The sequence below is a fragment of the Oculina patagonica genome, chromosome 5 (genome assembly GCF_052425735.1).
Source record: "Oculina patagonica isolate OP01 chromosome 5, crgOcupat, whole genome shotgun sequence".
NCBI lineage: Eukaryota > Metazoa > Cnidaria > Anthozoa > Scleractinia > Oculinidae > Oculina > Oculina patagonica.
The window spans coordinates 2975317-2990369 of NC_135762.1; the positions used below are offsets into that span (position 1 = coordinate 2975317).

A 15053-nucleotide genomic window follows, 5' to 3' on the forward strand; every position below is an offset into this window, starting at 1 on the left:
GCCTGATCGGAGCAGCGGTCATAAGTAAGTAAGTGAGTAATCATGGGTAATTAAGGTGGTAATTCAAAGGGTACAATTGCGACATGCAATGTTGCGCCATGCAACAGTAATACTAGAAATTTTACCCCAGTTGTTTAAAGAGTGGAGAACGCTATTTCCACCGGATAACTACTAACGAACTCAACCACCTATACACTGGATAATGAGTTATTCCGTGGATAGCGTTAATATCCTTCCTTTGAACAACTGAGACCAGGTAAAGAATTTTTGTTGTTGTTCCCTTTAGAGCAGTTCGTTAGATCAGTAAGCAGGGATCTCGTTTGATATCATACTTTTCCTCCTTTCCTATCAGGGAAGTTTTAAAAATGTCCCAAAAAAGTTTTGAAATTTCGGGTAAGGTAATCAATCCCCTTTCATGAATGTGCACCATAATCCTTCCATCCATAAGTTTGATGAATGAATTTATGTCTTTTTAGGTGGTGCAGGGAGACTGGGATTCGCTTTTCCAGGACTTTCTCTGACGATCGTTTATCTGGCATTCCTGTGGTTTTCAGTTTAAGAGACAAAGATCCACGTTGGTTAGTCTGTGCACTGTGAAACAGTTCAGAAAAGGATGGCTTCAATCGAACAATTCATTCATTCATTCATTCATTCATTCATTCATTTCTTTATTTATTTCTAGTTATTATTCAATTCTAGTTATCAACGGGCGATTTTATCCACATAAAATCTAGAGCTGTCTCTTGTATTCAGCATTTATAGAACTTTTAACTGATTTCTTGTAGTTGTTATAAACATAACCCATTGGCTGCTAATTAGCAAACTTGCAATCAGATTGCGGTGGCCATGGGATTGGGATGTCAAGCGACGCATTTATTTAAACCAGAATACATTTTTTAAAAATACTTTTTATTTGCATTTCAAGAACATTTTTTGCAACATAGATGTATACTCGACTGGCTGCTAATTAGCAAACTTGCAATCAGATTGCGGTGGGATTGGGAGGTCAAGCGACGCGTTGATTTAAACCAGGATACATTTTTTAAATACTTTTTATTGGCATTTCAAGAACATATATTTGCAACATAGATGTATGCTCGTCGCATTTCATACACCTATGTTGCAAATAAATAAAAACATTTTATTTGCGACATAGGTGTATACTCGTCGCATTGCACATTGAAAAACTGAGACGGATTAACGACGAACTAGCTTGAAATTTTTAGGCTTAAGTTTTCAACGGGCGCCATCCGTGATCTCCTGAAAGGAAAAATACCAGTGAGCCAAAAAAAAATCATGTAAAATTTTGTGGCTATGCCAAGTTTGACAAAGAACACGTAAACCCCTTACAATCTTCTTACTGTTCTCAAATACCGTTACTATATTTCACAGCTTTATCAATTTAACCCGCAAAGCAGGCTCGCGAGTTTCGGTTTCACACTGCTTTCTTGTTCGCTGTCCGCGTAAAACTTCAAGCATGCAAGAGACAGGTTATATCAATTAGCTTTGCATCACTTATTTAATAATTTCTCGACATTATTAAGGCAAACAAGTACATGTGTTAAACAAAATAATCCTTATAATCTTGATTGGCTCAGAATATTGCGAACTAATACAAAACTACATACCTCATGGTTACTTCTTCCCGGGGGACTTAATTTTGACAATTCCAGATTGTAAAAAAGTCGCGAAATGTAAGTACCGCAAAAAAAAAGGTATCGCGAAAATTAACGAGGCGAAATTTAATACCTTGCTTATAAAACCCGTACTCGTCCTGTTTTCAGTTTAAGCTTCCGTGATTATGCTTATTAGATCTTTTTCCAAATAATAAAACAGAGAGAACTCGAAGAAATATTGTAAATGCTGGCCTGTGTAGTATAACGTTGTGCTTTGTCGCTAACGAGCGTCTCGAAATTTAGTTTCTTTCAAGATGAGTTTTCTGCCAAAGCGCGAAATCTGCCTCATATTTTCGCGAAATTAGGCTCCCGCGATTAGTAATAGTATGGTTGTGGAAGTAAATATTTGAGCCTAGGGACAAATAAATGCCGGATAATGCCTATAGATCCGATAGCAGTTACGTCAATGAAGCATTAGATTAGCATTTATATATCGTAGTTTAAAATTTATACTGTTTACTTTCTTATATCATTTTATCCTACAGTCTGAGTGAGGGTTTAATACCCGGGGTATCCAATCGAACGTTCGGTAATCGAACTCAATCGAACACCAATCGTTCGATTGGGTTCGGTAATGGAACATAATCGAACTCACAATAAAATTTGGTCAATCGAACTCAATCGAACGTTCGATTACCGAACTCCTGTTTGTTTATACTGCGTACATATTGTACGGTGCACCGTTCCCCTAATCCTTTTTTGGCGATTCGCCATACCCCGGAATAGGACGATTGTCTGCACAATAGCCACGGGCACACCAGTCTGCCACGTGGTTGGGAGAAATTTTGCCAAATGTGTGTTCTTCACATATTGAACACAACTGCCCGTGTTGCAGTGAATGAAATGGTGCAACTTCTGTTTGAGTGTAACGGTGAAAAGCAGGGCAGAAACCATATCCTTCCTTCTAATATAGAAATGTAAACAATAGTGCATTTCAGTTATTCTACCGTCTGAGTTTTGTTCTCTTCTACCAAATATATTTTACTACATTGACATTCAGTTCGATATTTGGACGTTTTTATATTTATTCCATTCAATAAAAGTTGATTTTGATTAGTCCTGCGTGATTTACTTATCAAGAGAAAGATTCTGAACAAAATCGAACCAGATTGAGTTCGATTGTGTTCGATTATGTTCGATTATGTTCGATTGGTTCGATTGGTGACCATTGGTTCGAAAATCGAACTCACAGCAAAATAGATGTTCGATTTTGTTCGATTACCGAACCCAATCGAACGATTGGTGTTCGATTGGGTTCGATTGATTTTTGGTTCGATTTTGTTCGATTGGATACCCCGGGTTTAATAAAACGGTGAATATAACCTAATTGTTTCTTTTTGCCTTCTGTATAATCTCTACATTGTTAATGAAAAACTACCTATACAAACGAAATAGAACACTTTCGAACGTTCGCCTTGCGTGTGGAAGCACTTTGGTTAGCGTCAATTAGTGGGAGAATCGAACGCGCTGTCAAAAGCTTTTAAAACTCCATCTTTTGTTTCGCCGCACTCGAACAAGGCAAACAAGCAAATATTAGAGGCGCGTTGGTGTTTAAAATTCTTAAATTACACTTCCTGTATGCAGCAGACTCAGCAGCTGAAAGTCGTCGAGAAGTTTGTTTCAGTTTTCACCGCAAAATTCAGCTCAACAACTAAACGATGTAAAGGGTATCTTACATTTTAACCCTCGATTCAACAGAAAACTACCATTTGCCGTAAAACGACTGGCGTGGAGGAACTAAGTCGATTAACTTGTTAAATAATCTGCCGTCTTGAGACATTTAACTCAGTTCAAATCAAACCAAAACGTTTTTTGTGTTTTTAACTAGAAAATGCCCACAGCAACATCAGCTTCAACTCGAGATCCATTTTACGAAAATTCATCCTCCTTCTTAGGCCATGTTTTCATCGACTTCGTAATTGCTACACCAGCAATTCTTTCGAACGCCGTTTTGTTGGTTACGATCTATCGAGATTCTCGCCAGCAACTGAAGTTGTTATGGGCAACGCCAGTAACTCTTTTGGTGACGAACTTATGCGTGTGTGACTTGCTTGCAGGCGTTTTGCTTGGGTGCGGAAGCCTCTACTACGATTTCACGGTGTTGGCGTCCAGAGCAAACGAACAACTCCTTACTGAGATAAAACGTACGGTCATCATGCTGACCACAACGGGCATCACAACATTTGTTGTGGGATCTTGCACAGTAATGGCAATGTCGTTTGATCGTTTGATTGCAATAAGATCGCCACTGCGATACAAAACACAAGTCACCAAAACAAAAATCAAAGTCTTCATTGCTTCAGTTTGGATTTACACCTTGTTATTTGCAAGTCTTTCTCGCATGGGTGTGCCGCGAGAGATTTTCATTCTTCTGTATTGCCATCTTCACTTGTCTCTTCCTCTGATCATTCTTGCTGTGGTTTATTGGCAAACGTACCGCGCCCTTTGCCTCCATAGCAATCGAGTGAGGGATCTGGCCAGTGGCGACGAGCTCATGAACGAAGCTCATAGAAACAGAGAACGGAAAGTCTTATCGGCGATTGTATTTGTTCTCGGTTTGTTTTACATAACCTTCGCGCCTCAGTTTGTTGCCCTTAACATGCTATTTTTCCAGCCCTGGCTTAGGAAGGTGGGTAGTTTTAGAGCTTTCCTATACACATCAAATAAAGTGCTTTTAGTGAGCAGCAGTATAAATCCATTCATCTATGCCTGGAGAATCCCAAAGTACAGAAGTGCATTAAAGGCAGTTTTCAGAAAAAGCGATTTGCCGAATCCAATTGACAGTAACATTCCTCTTCGGAACATTTCAGCAGGCGAGTCACACACCGCGGAGCCGGAGATTCGCCACAATGCCATAATAAACGATACAATTATTAATGATATATAGCGTATAGGGTACAAATCTAATGTATAATTAGTAGAAACTCAACCGTGTTCTAAACTGTGAATCTGTTTGGTTTTCTCACTGTTTTCTATTGAAAATTGTTCTTGATTTTTGGCTTAAAATTCTTTAAAATTGTAGGTTTTGCACTGTATTCCTTTAAAGGATGAAACGCCTGGGCGTCTATTAAATTTAACGGGTCCTTGGGGGGGGGGGGGTGTTATAAAACAGATATGAGGCGTTTATCACGGCAGAGAGGTGTTTAAAACAAATAAGACGCGTAGTTTGCTCGCGGAGTAAGATAGAAAACAGAGCTTGTAAGTAGGAGACCAATCTTCGCTAATGTAAAGCCTGCAGATGTCGTTCATTGCTTGATATCGACGTCTTCATCGTCATTGGGGTCTACTATGTTGGCATCGTTGGCCTCTCCGATGTCTAAGTCAGTAATGAGTACTCTATGGAGCGTTTCCTTAGTTTTTGAGGGAGGCGTCTAATACAAACTTTACATCTCAGGGGAAGGGGGTGGCGGTGTTTATTAGATACCAGTCATACAAGGCGTTTATTTAAGAGTAGGCGTTTATTAGATCATTTACGGTGAAAGCGGCATGACTTATAAACTAGAGATCAAGTGTTTAGTCAGTAAACAAACCTTATGTTGAGGCTCTACTCCGTCACAATGTAATTCTATGTACCTCAAGACCAAACTATAACAAAAGCATGTAGAAGTTTTTTGCATTTTCGAGAAAATCGTTTCAACGTGGAGACGGCTTGTAAAAGATTAGTTTCCCTGTTATAGTCATTTTTCCCCAGGATATCTTGTATTAATTATAATAATAATTGTAATAGTTGTAATAAATATTTAACAATGAATTTGTAATAATTTACCGAGGAATTTGTAATAATTGTAATGATTATTTACCAAAGTGACTAAGTAGCATCTAAAAAGAAAACGTAGTTCTGTATGAAGTTAGATTGAATATTAAAAAATAATGGCATTGGGTCGAAAGTGAGGATTAAGTTTGTTCCATGGCCGCCACGTCGTTGCCATTTGAATCTCTTGGGGATTGGTTGCAAATCGTCAATTGCTAGGTTGCAAGTGACGTCACGGCGGCCATGCTGGTGGACAAGAACAAAGCGTTTTCCTCCGCTGGGAACTAAATTCTTTTATCATTCAAAAATTCCGCGAAAACATTTTTTATTGTTTGTCCACCAACATGGCCGCTTCTCACGTGGTTGCAAGTCAAGAATAGCCATATTTTTTAAATTTCTTCCCTAAATTTCCATTCTGTTTAATTTTGCTATTGGAATTTCCCAAGTGTTGGGTTGAATGGTCCGCATTTCGAAAATTCCTCAGGTTTTAGATTTTCTGGAAGCTTTCCCAGAAAATTTCCGAAACTTTCACTCCCGTTTCGAGATTTCTGGAACTTCTTGCCGTATAAAATGCGCCCTCGATGACTGGTTTTTATTTCACCTTGATGAAAGAATGGTGAGAAATACATTTGTACAGACGGTTCGTACAAACTAAAATGAAAGAACCTGACTTCAAAACTGTTATTCACAATTGCAAACTGGATTTCCCAGAAGATTACTGTTCCAATTTTTTTCCAACTGAAATGTGCATGCAGAATTGTTACCACCTGCTTTTTTTTCTGGCTAGTAATTAATGTCTGGATTTTAATAAATCAAGTCAACAATATGTGCCATTTCCAAACGTGACATTGGCAGCGGTCACATCTAGACTGCTAACTATAGTTAGGACGGCGTTAACTATAGTTAGCTATTTCGGCAATGTGACCGCTTCTCTGTTCGCACTAACTATAGTTAGAAAATTTACGCCTCGCTGATCCAAAACAATACACACTAAGGGCCGAATCGCACTAGCGGACAAGTTTTAAATGTCATGACATTTTTGACAAAAACAAAATTGTCGCGACAAGTCAGAGACATCTTGAAGAGAACAAAAGGTGAAATTATTAGTACAATAGCTTTGCACGTGCTTCTGGCATCCCTGTACATTTCTCAGCACGGCCGTCTTGGGCAAACATTTAATATGCAGTACCACGCGTTAAAAAATTTCTAAAAAAATTGGCATTTAGAGCACGCGTGTTCTCATGCAGTGGAATAATGAGTCGTCTCAAGATAACTTTTTCTTTTCTCATTCTTACATTGGGCAAATACTTCGCTTATAAACATGCCTTGCCTATCGCGGAAAGATTTTGCGGCTGAATTATGATAGTGAGAGCCACATCACGGTGCATACTATCGCAAACATTTTGGTGTGCGTGTTGTTATTAGGTCCAGTTTGGGCCAAACACAATAGCCAATCAACAACGTATTGTTATCTGGCATTACGAGGGCATGGGAATACGACTTGTCATGAAATGTCCTGCCTCGAGGTAGGACTTCGGCCCCTTTGATGATTTGTCCGTTTTGACAAAATTTGCCCTTGTCCAACAAGTCGTACGCACTTGTTTTTGCAATTGTTTGACAAAATGTATCGCGCGTGCAACGCGGACCAATCATAAGACAGCTGCTTCTTTGTTTTCCTGAAATGTTGGACAAGTTGTAGGTCTCGAAAAACGCACTCGCACTTGTTTTCTGCAACAAGTGACTCATTAATGATGAAATCTACCATTTGTTACAAAATTTGTCCGCTAGTGCGATTCGGCCCTAACTATAGTTATACCCAAGCAAGGTTCATGGGTTAGTCTTAAGTTTACAAACGAAAAGCCAATCAGAATGCGACAATTCTTTTCGCACGTGCGAGATGAACATAAATATGCAAAACAAAGCGTCAAGGGAAGGAAAACAAGAAAAACAACATGCCAAGAAATTACATATCATCAATGTTAGCAAAAATAAAGCTTGAATTCTTCGGTTTCTAGCATCCTTACTTCATTGTATTTTCTTCAACGCCGAAATGCCGTGCAAAAATAGAAAAAATAGAGGAACAACTGGACGCAAATAAACAACAAGGGGCTCTCATAAACTAATTTAAATACCAAATTATTCACAACCTAATCAGAACTAACTATAGTTAACTGCATTGGTGTGACCGCAAAGGCGACAGAAAGCACTAACTATAGTTAGGTATGACGTCACGTAACTTGGGACTAACTATAGTTAAACTTTAGTTACGTCGTAGATGTGACCGCAGCCATTAATGAACGCCTATTCCAACAAATAAAAACATTCCTCGGTGATGGCTGGAATGTGAGCTTTCTCCTGACATTGTTGAGCTTACATTCAATACACAAAAATTTTGAACATTTTGAAAAAGATATTAATGCTTCATTGTTTTGTGCAAGCCATATTTTTCGTGGCATATTTTAATGAATATTAATTGCGTATAAAAGTTTTAGCGTCATGACACACCCATAATTTTAGTGTTGGTCATCGTTGTTCTGGGAAGCAAACGGCGAACATGTTCTTCCATGTGCTTCGTTCAGATAAGTCATATTTTTTCTCTTCTTTGTTTAAATGTTATTTCTTTAGTTGTTATGTAGCTTTAGTTTTTAAAATTACGCTAGTCTTTAAGTTTTGACTTTTAAACAGTCTAATATAGCCAAGCAGTGAAGTTTAGTTCGAGTTACTCGTCGGCCACGCCGCGGAAATCGTTGAAGTGGAATTGTTTAAATACTGAGTTTCCAAACAGTTTTTTCCTCGTGAGTAGTTATTGTATATTTTACTATTAGGCCAAGCGCGGACTGTTTCTCGCGCCACTAACCATGCTAACTTTTCGTTCGCGATTTTTATCGTATTGAATTTGAGGGTTGTTTTCTGTTTTCTATTCTTGTCAGTAAGCTGGCGTCAAACCAAACTCCTTCGACGCCTCCTTCCCGTCCCAGACGGTAAAAAAGAACTTTTGCCTGGTTTAGCATACAAATACCTAAACTTTTCTTTGGTTTTTCGTCAAATTTAGCAGCTGCAGTGCAGTAGAAGTGCTTTCAAAAGAATTTGCAAACAGAGCGGCCATGTTCAGTGTTGGCGCCAAAAAATCAATAATCATGAATCAGCTATAAGCAAGTGGGGCGTTGTTATTCTATCCTCGCCGGTCTCTTCGCGTTACAAACAAGTACAATTTCAGGTAAGGTGATCGTTCGATGATTGCTGAACAGTTAATTTGCCATTTACAAGATCCCGTCTTAATTTTAAGTGTGTCTGTAAGCCTAGATGGTGTGAACTGGGTCGAACCGGGGTAGCACTGATGTGATCTGCTTTCATAACAAGACTGCCCTGATAAAATTTTGAATTGACTTAATTGCTTTACGTTGAAGTGGTGGTAAATTTGGTGAAACGTGCTCAAGGATAGCCTTGATTATTTTTAAACGTGCTTTTTTACTTTTATATTCGCTTTGAAATGCCGTGCAACCATTCTGAAACTCGATTTTGCTTTGAAATGCCGTGCAACCTTTCTGAAACTCGATTTTGACAGAAGCTCTGATTTTTTAATGGCTTCTCCATTCCAAAGGTTAAAATGATTGTTTTACCGTAGGTCTTCGCTCGTACAAGGCGATCGGGGCGATCATATGAGAACCGCGCCTTACCATTTGACGTCAAAGATTTTGCGATGTTTCCCGCTCAGAGATTTTTGGTGCGAAACAGTTTTTCCATTAGATATCATGTGACCTCGAGGTAGCCACTGACAGCGCGCGCGGCTGGGGAAAAATTCCAGCACTATAGCTGAGACAAAAAGACGTCTATTTACGATTAGCTCAGTACTTAGTGTATCTGATTGGCTACGAAGACAATATCTTCTCTCGATTAATAACAGGATGTTTGTACGAGTTACTGCCAAATCACTGCAAAATGTCCACTGTTTTTTTTTTCTATTTTCTTTAGCTGGTTGAACAGAGATCAACATTAAAGAAAGTGCATCAATTGCAGCTATTGTTTTGATCGAAGTCTGGTAGCTCTCCGCCTCTGGATCCAATTGACTTTTGGATACATCTTATTTCAGATAAGTATTTTTCAAAATTCTTCCGGTTATTTACACTTTTTCGGTACAAAAACGTTTCCTATTACTACACTCTTTTTATTTTAAAAGAATCTAGTTTATAAGAATATCGAGGCTGAAATTTGCGAATTTTTAAGAATATTTTAAGAATAAACCCGAGGCTGAGATTTTGAAAAGAATATAGTTTTTAGTTGAAACAAAAACAGGTATTTTTATTTCCGTCACTTTATCTCTGTGAGGAATGCTTTGTTTAAAGCCAAAACGGCCAGGCTGCAACGGAAAGCAATGGTACATGCGCACATAAGAATGTTCATAAGAATACTTTCAGCCTAAAATCGGCAGAAAAATAAGAATATTCAGCCTGGGTCAGAAAAACTGTAAAAAAAAAAAGAGTGTATATGCTATTGCCCTGATTTACCACCAAGAGGAATTAATGACATTTTAACAGTCACGATATCTCATGTGTAACACTACACTTGTTTCAAAAATTCGTTCAGCGTCTTTCTTAATCCTGCTTGTAATTGAAAATAAGGAAAAAAATGAATCTTACTCTCGTGCTGTTATTGACCAAGAGAAGATGTTGTCTTCGTAACCAATCAGATACAATAAGTACTGAGCTAATCGTAAATAATGGGCGTATTTTTGTCTCATTTATAGAGCTAAAATCAAATTTAGAAACAGTGTGCCGGAACGATTGCATACCTGTATTAGTAAATTAAAGTACTCGACAAAACTTGAACGGTAAACTGATTATGCAGGCAGGGATGCCAAAACAAGAGAAAAAAAATTAAATACAGCAGTCATGTAATTTTAATAACGCCTAATTGATAACTTCTCTCTGATTAATGAAACATGGTCAGAGCATGGTTGTTCGAGATCTATACCTAGCGTATTTTTAAAATTACCAGACTTAAACAACACGCCAAGCAAATATGCTCAATAAAATCACGTTTTTTCTACAAGAACGGAAGTGCTGAAGCACAACTATAGAGTGACACTTACAAGTCACGCGCTTTGACCACCCACAGCGGAAAGTATTCCCTTGAGAGTTAACAAGAATGCGATCCCTTCCGGTTCAGATTTGAGTCCACTAAACGCTATTCTCCTCTTTTTTTGCTTGTAAACAAGCAAAAAAAGTCGAAAAAAGGGCTTAAAGGAGCTTTGTCACGGGGATTTTGTTTTTGGATTTTTGGTCTAATCTGTTCTGAAATAAGTGGTATGCACCTAAACCCGTAAAAAACTTCATCTCTGAACATCGAAGATGTAATTACATAATCGAACATGTACTGCACGGCATACTACTACTAAACATATTACTACTAAGCATATACTGCAAATTATAAAATAACTCAGATACTACGCGCGCTCTGATTGGTCAAAAACCTATGTACTATTGTACCGGTAAAGTCCCGCTTCTGTCCCGACATGGCCGCACTATGCTCGATTACGCATAAGGACGATTTGGAAGAATTAAAGTTTGTTTAATGTATTATTTTGGTCTATCGGATGGTTAAAACGGAGGATATATGATTCTCGTAAATGATCATTATTAAAATTTACTGAGGGTGGATCACAAAATTGAATTTTCCCGTCCACTACAGTTAAGCGAAGGAACTATAAAAGAGAAACGAAAACGCAGAGACAAACATATGAGAAGGAACACAATAAACAGGTCCGCTTTCACTGAACTGCAAAAATATTATAAACATGGATATGGTTCCATTCAACATTAACTCGGAAATGTTATTTGAAAGGAATTAAAACTGAGCAAATTGGTCGCGATGAACTTGAATTATTTTGATGGCAGAACCTCACGCTGAGTTCTTGTACGCGCTTGAATTATATCCTCAGTTTTACGTGCTTTCAGTGCTTTCGCCCAAGTCTGTTATTCGGCGAAAACGAAAGAATACGGAATAAATAAATTCATAACAAATTTCTAAAGCAGTGTTTGTGGAACTAACCTTTATTCTCAATACCTTCGTCAGTCCGTGAAGTTTGTAAACGTGCAAAGTTTCCGTGCACTCTTTTACCTGCTTTTACTTTCGCGATGAATGACTCCGTCCACAATTTGATAGATTTCTACGTCAGAGAACTTTAAAATCGTTGAATACATTTTATACCATGACAGTATGTCTTTTTCCTTTCCTTTCTTATGACTTTTATAGCTTTAAGAGAACTTTTAAACCTTTTTGTCGCGTCGATTTGTGGATTTTGCGTGTGGAGCTTAACCTGTGTTTTATTCTTTCGGCCGCTGTAATTGGTTTACCGCGTCATCCGATGAACTTGTTGAGAATAAGACACTTGATCACGAAAAATAAAATAGAGTCCTATTTCTTTGAAGAACATTTTCCATAGTTATTTCATAAAAGCAATAAACCACACTTTCTAGGGGTTTACTGGCGTAATAAAACCACTTTGGATGTTGGGAGAACACTCGAAAAACTTCTAAATCACTCGCCTGACGGCTCGTGATTTACAAGCTTTTCTCGTGTTCTCCCAACATGCCGCGTGGTTTTATCACGCCAGTAAAGCCCTAGAAAGTGTGGTCTATTGCTTAATTACATAACCTGTGTTATAACCTAAGTTTGTAGAGAGAAATCAAACCAAGGCTATAAATATGGATTTGTTCGAGAAGACGCACGGAAACAACTTGAAACGTTTAGCCTTAATTTTTCAAAATGTAATTATAATCAATTTCCATTTTAGCCATCTGCAGCCAAGGACTCTTGTAACCGTTTCAGTGCTCTAATATAACAATTGTTAATAAAAAATGGACTATTTTAGGTTTTCTACGACACAAATATATATTTGGCTGTTCAAAAAGGTGTCAAAATTCATGACTAAGCCCCTTTAAGTTATATTGATGTTTTCTTTGTTTCTCCAGGTGGAACAGATATAAAAACAAGAGAATGCAAGGGCTCTGGAGTGCAACCATTGTATATGGGTCAAAGTGACGATGGTGTAGCTGTTGGATTCTGAAGCAAGTTGACTTTTGGCAACTTCATTTTTCGAAGATAAGTCCATAGTTTTCTTCCTTCTTTTGTGCAGTTTCGGTGGGGAATTATTGGAGTGTACTGTTTCTAATTGAATAGCAATAGTTGTAAAGTATTACGTAAAGAATATCTTTACTGGAGAGAATTGTCTAGATGTTTCACCAAATTACTTGCAGTGCAGAACCAACAATTGTAAGGCAACCTGTTAATTCTGAAATGGTTAAGATCCAGTTCATTGTTTTTGGGGGTCAATATGAAACTGCTGAATATTATGTTCACTTTTCTTTGTATAATTTTAATGTAAGTCGAATGACGTATTGATCGATAAACAAACACACAAAAACTTTAAAAATACTCTCGTGTCAACCCATTCCTTGCAGCTCGAAATGCACGAATTAAAACTAAAACAGTACTTGAAACAGGCCCTGGACTGTTTAACTGCATATCAACTCGTCACTTGAATATTGCTGAAAGTTTGTTTAACAACAACTATGAAATATTACAGACACCTCGATACTTTGATTAAACAAGAATGTTAGAAAATCATCATTATGGTCGTTCGTTTTAAGAAGGATTTATTTCAAAACCAAGAGATAGAGTCATAGAGAAAAAAAAAAGAAAAACATCGTCGATTCTTGTATCTTAAACAAAGAGTAACGTTATATATTACTAATGTATCTTCAGTTAATTTTTCTATCAAATATGATTAGGTGATAAAAACCAAGAGGATATTGTCTATACAAATCTCACAACATACATTGAAAAAATGTTTAACAATCAGTTAGGAGAATAGGTATTTTGATTCATTATTTGAAAGGGTTAACATTTAGATTTCTCAACTCTACCCTGAGCGTCATCTGTGTGGCGTTTGTTGTACGAACCAGACCAAGAACAAAAACAAAACTAAACTAACTTGTTCGAAAACTTCTCAGGAAGGTATTTGTTAAGTGTTTGAAAAAACAAGGATTTGCTATTGTTATGAATTCAAGAATTCATTCCAAGGAAACATGCAGCCTAAAACATACTTACGTTTCTTTGTAAACGATAAAATTAATTTGGTAACTTTCTTTATAAAGACGATTGGTAACTTTCTAGTAAGAAGACTAGCTAAGATTGGTAACTTTTCTTATAAGACGATTTGCGTATGAAATGACTAAATCGAAATCAGTCATTTGTTTCGGAAGGCGTTTTTAAGCTAGTTTTTACTTATTAGAAAATAGAATTTGTACCGGAGATGTATTTTAGGACTTTGTATTGTTAGGTCTTTGATGGCAGAACAAATACAGAGTACGACTTACGGCTCTATAGCATTTGTCGTCGGGACGTTTGTCCTTTTCAAGTAAACTATTTGGAAACGTGAGTAAATTCGTTTTTGTTTAGCAATAAAAAAAGTAAATATCAATAAAATAAAATTACTTTGACTTAACTTTATAAATAATCTATTTTCTGTTTTTAATTCCGTCGTTTCCAGCCGTTTGTCGCTGCCTCAAGGTCAAAAAATGTTGAACAAAAATGATTCGGGCAAATGATTACCAATATTAAAACACTTTGAACAACTAGGCCCAGCTAGGATGAAAATTTAAACATCTAATTATGCTGAAAACACAATAATACTTAAACACAAGATTGTTGTTTTGTGTATCCTGTTTATCGAATGGAAGTTGACAACAGAAAATTCTGAACATTACGGTAATCCCACTTTGTAGGTACCAAAAACATTTTTGGACGAAAAACTGAAAGGGAGTTTATTTTCGAGGAACAGTATTGTCCGGCGAAACATTGAAATTTCTTTAAATTATTATCATAACTTGATAAACATTTGTAATAGTCCTACAGTTATTCTGTCTAAAATGGCAGATTTATGTGGTTAAAAATTTAAAAATTCTCTGAGTAATACGTTTTTGTAACTTCTTGACATTTAATACCTCAACCATACAAATTATCTTTGCTTGTTACGAATGTTTTGCTTATTTTCCTTCTAGCGATCCTGAGAACGATTTTGATTCTTGAGCTTACTTGTATTGGAATTTACAACTAATATTATTTTTATGCGCCATTGTAAAAATCTCGAAAATGGCTCGATAGATGCTTAAAAACCGTTCACTACGAAGTTTAATAGTTGGCAATAATTTGCCTGAGTTCTTCAAGTTAAAGTCAATTGCAAAAGTTAGGTACAGTTCCCGAAACGCTCTTTCCAGATACCTCAAAATTAGAATTCCACCACACAAGCAAAGATCGATTATACGTTTGCAGTCCAATTAAATTTTTTACAGGTTATTAGATTGCAGTATTTTGAGTGGAAACGGTGCAGGTTGAAACAGCGCTTACTTTTAACGTATTTTAACTTAAACTTTTCAAAAAAAAAGGAACAACCAGATTTTGTCAATTTTGCAGTTCAAGTTTTCCATTTATCAGTTAAAATAGGACCTTAATAAACATCTTAAACACGCCTTCTAATATATCATTATTCTCCTCGATATAGGAACGCAGAGATGAGAGAATTTTGCAAGGAAATGAAAAGTGAAGCATCACAAACGTGTGAAATG

At 37.0% G+C, this 15053-nt stretch overlaps 2 protein-coding genes across 2 annotated transcripts in view; one reads left to right on the plus strand and one right to left on the minus strand.

The window, feature by feature from the left end:
• The window catches only part of LOC144654860 (uncharacterized), a 175537-nt gene that overhangs the window by 119874 nt on the left and 40610 nt on the right, over window positions 1–15053 (minus strand). The window lies entirely within an intron of this gene.
• On the plus strand, window positions 3508–4563 carry LOC144654187 (melanocyte-stimulating hormone receptor-like). Its single transcript, XM_078514274.1, has one exon. It carries the CDS (start codon window positions 3508–3510, stop codon window positions 4561–4563), a length of 1056 nt encoding a protein of 351 aa, XP_078370400.1.

Bases quoted from the DNA above. Each gene is read 5' to 3' on its own strand.
- LOC144654187 (XM_078514274.1), top strand. From the start codon at position 3,508: ATGCCCACAGCAACATCAGCTTCAACTCGAGATCCATTTTACGAAAAT.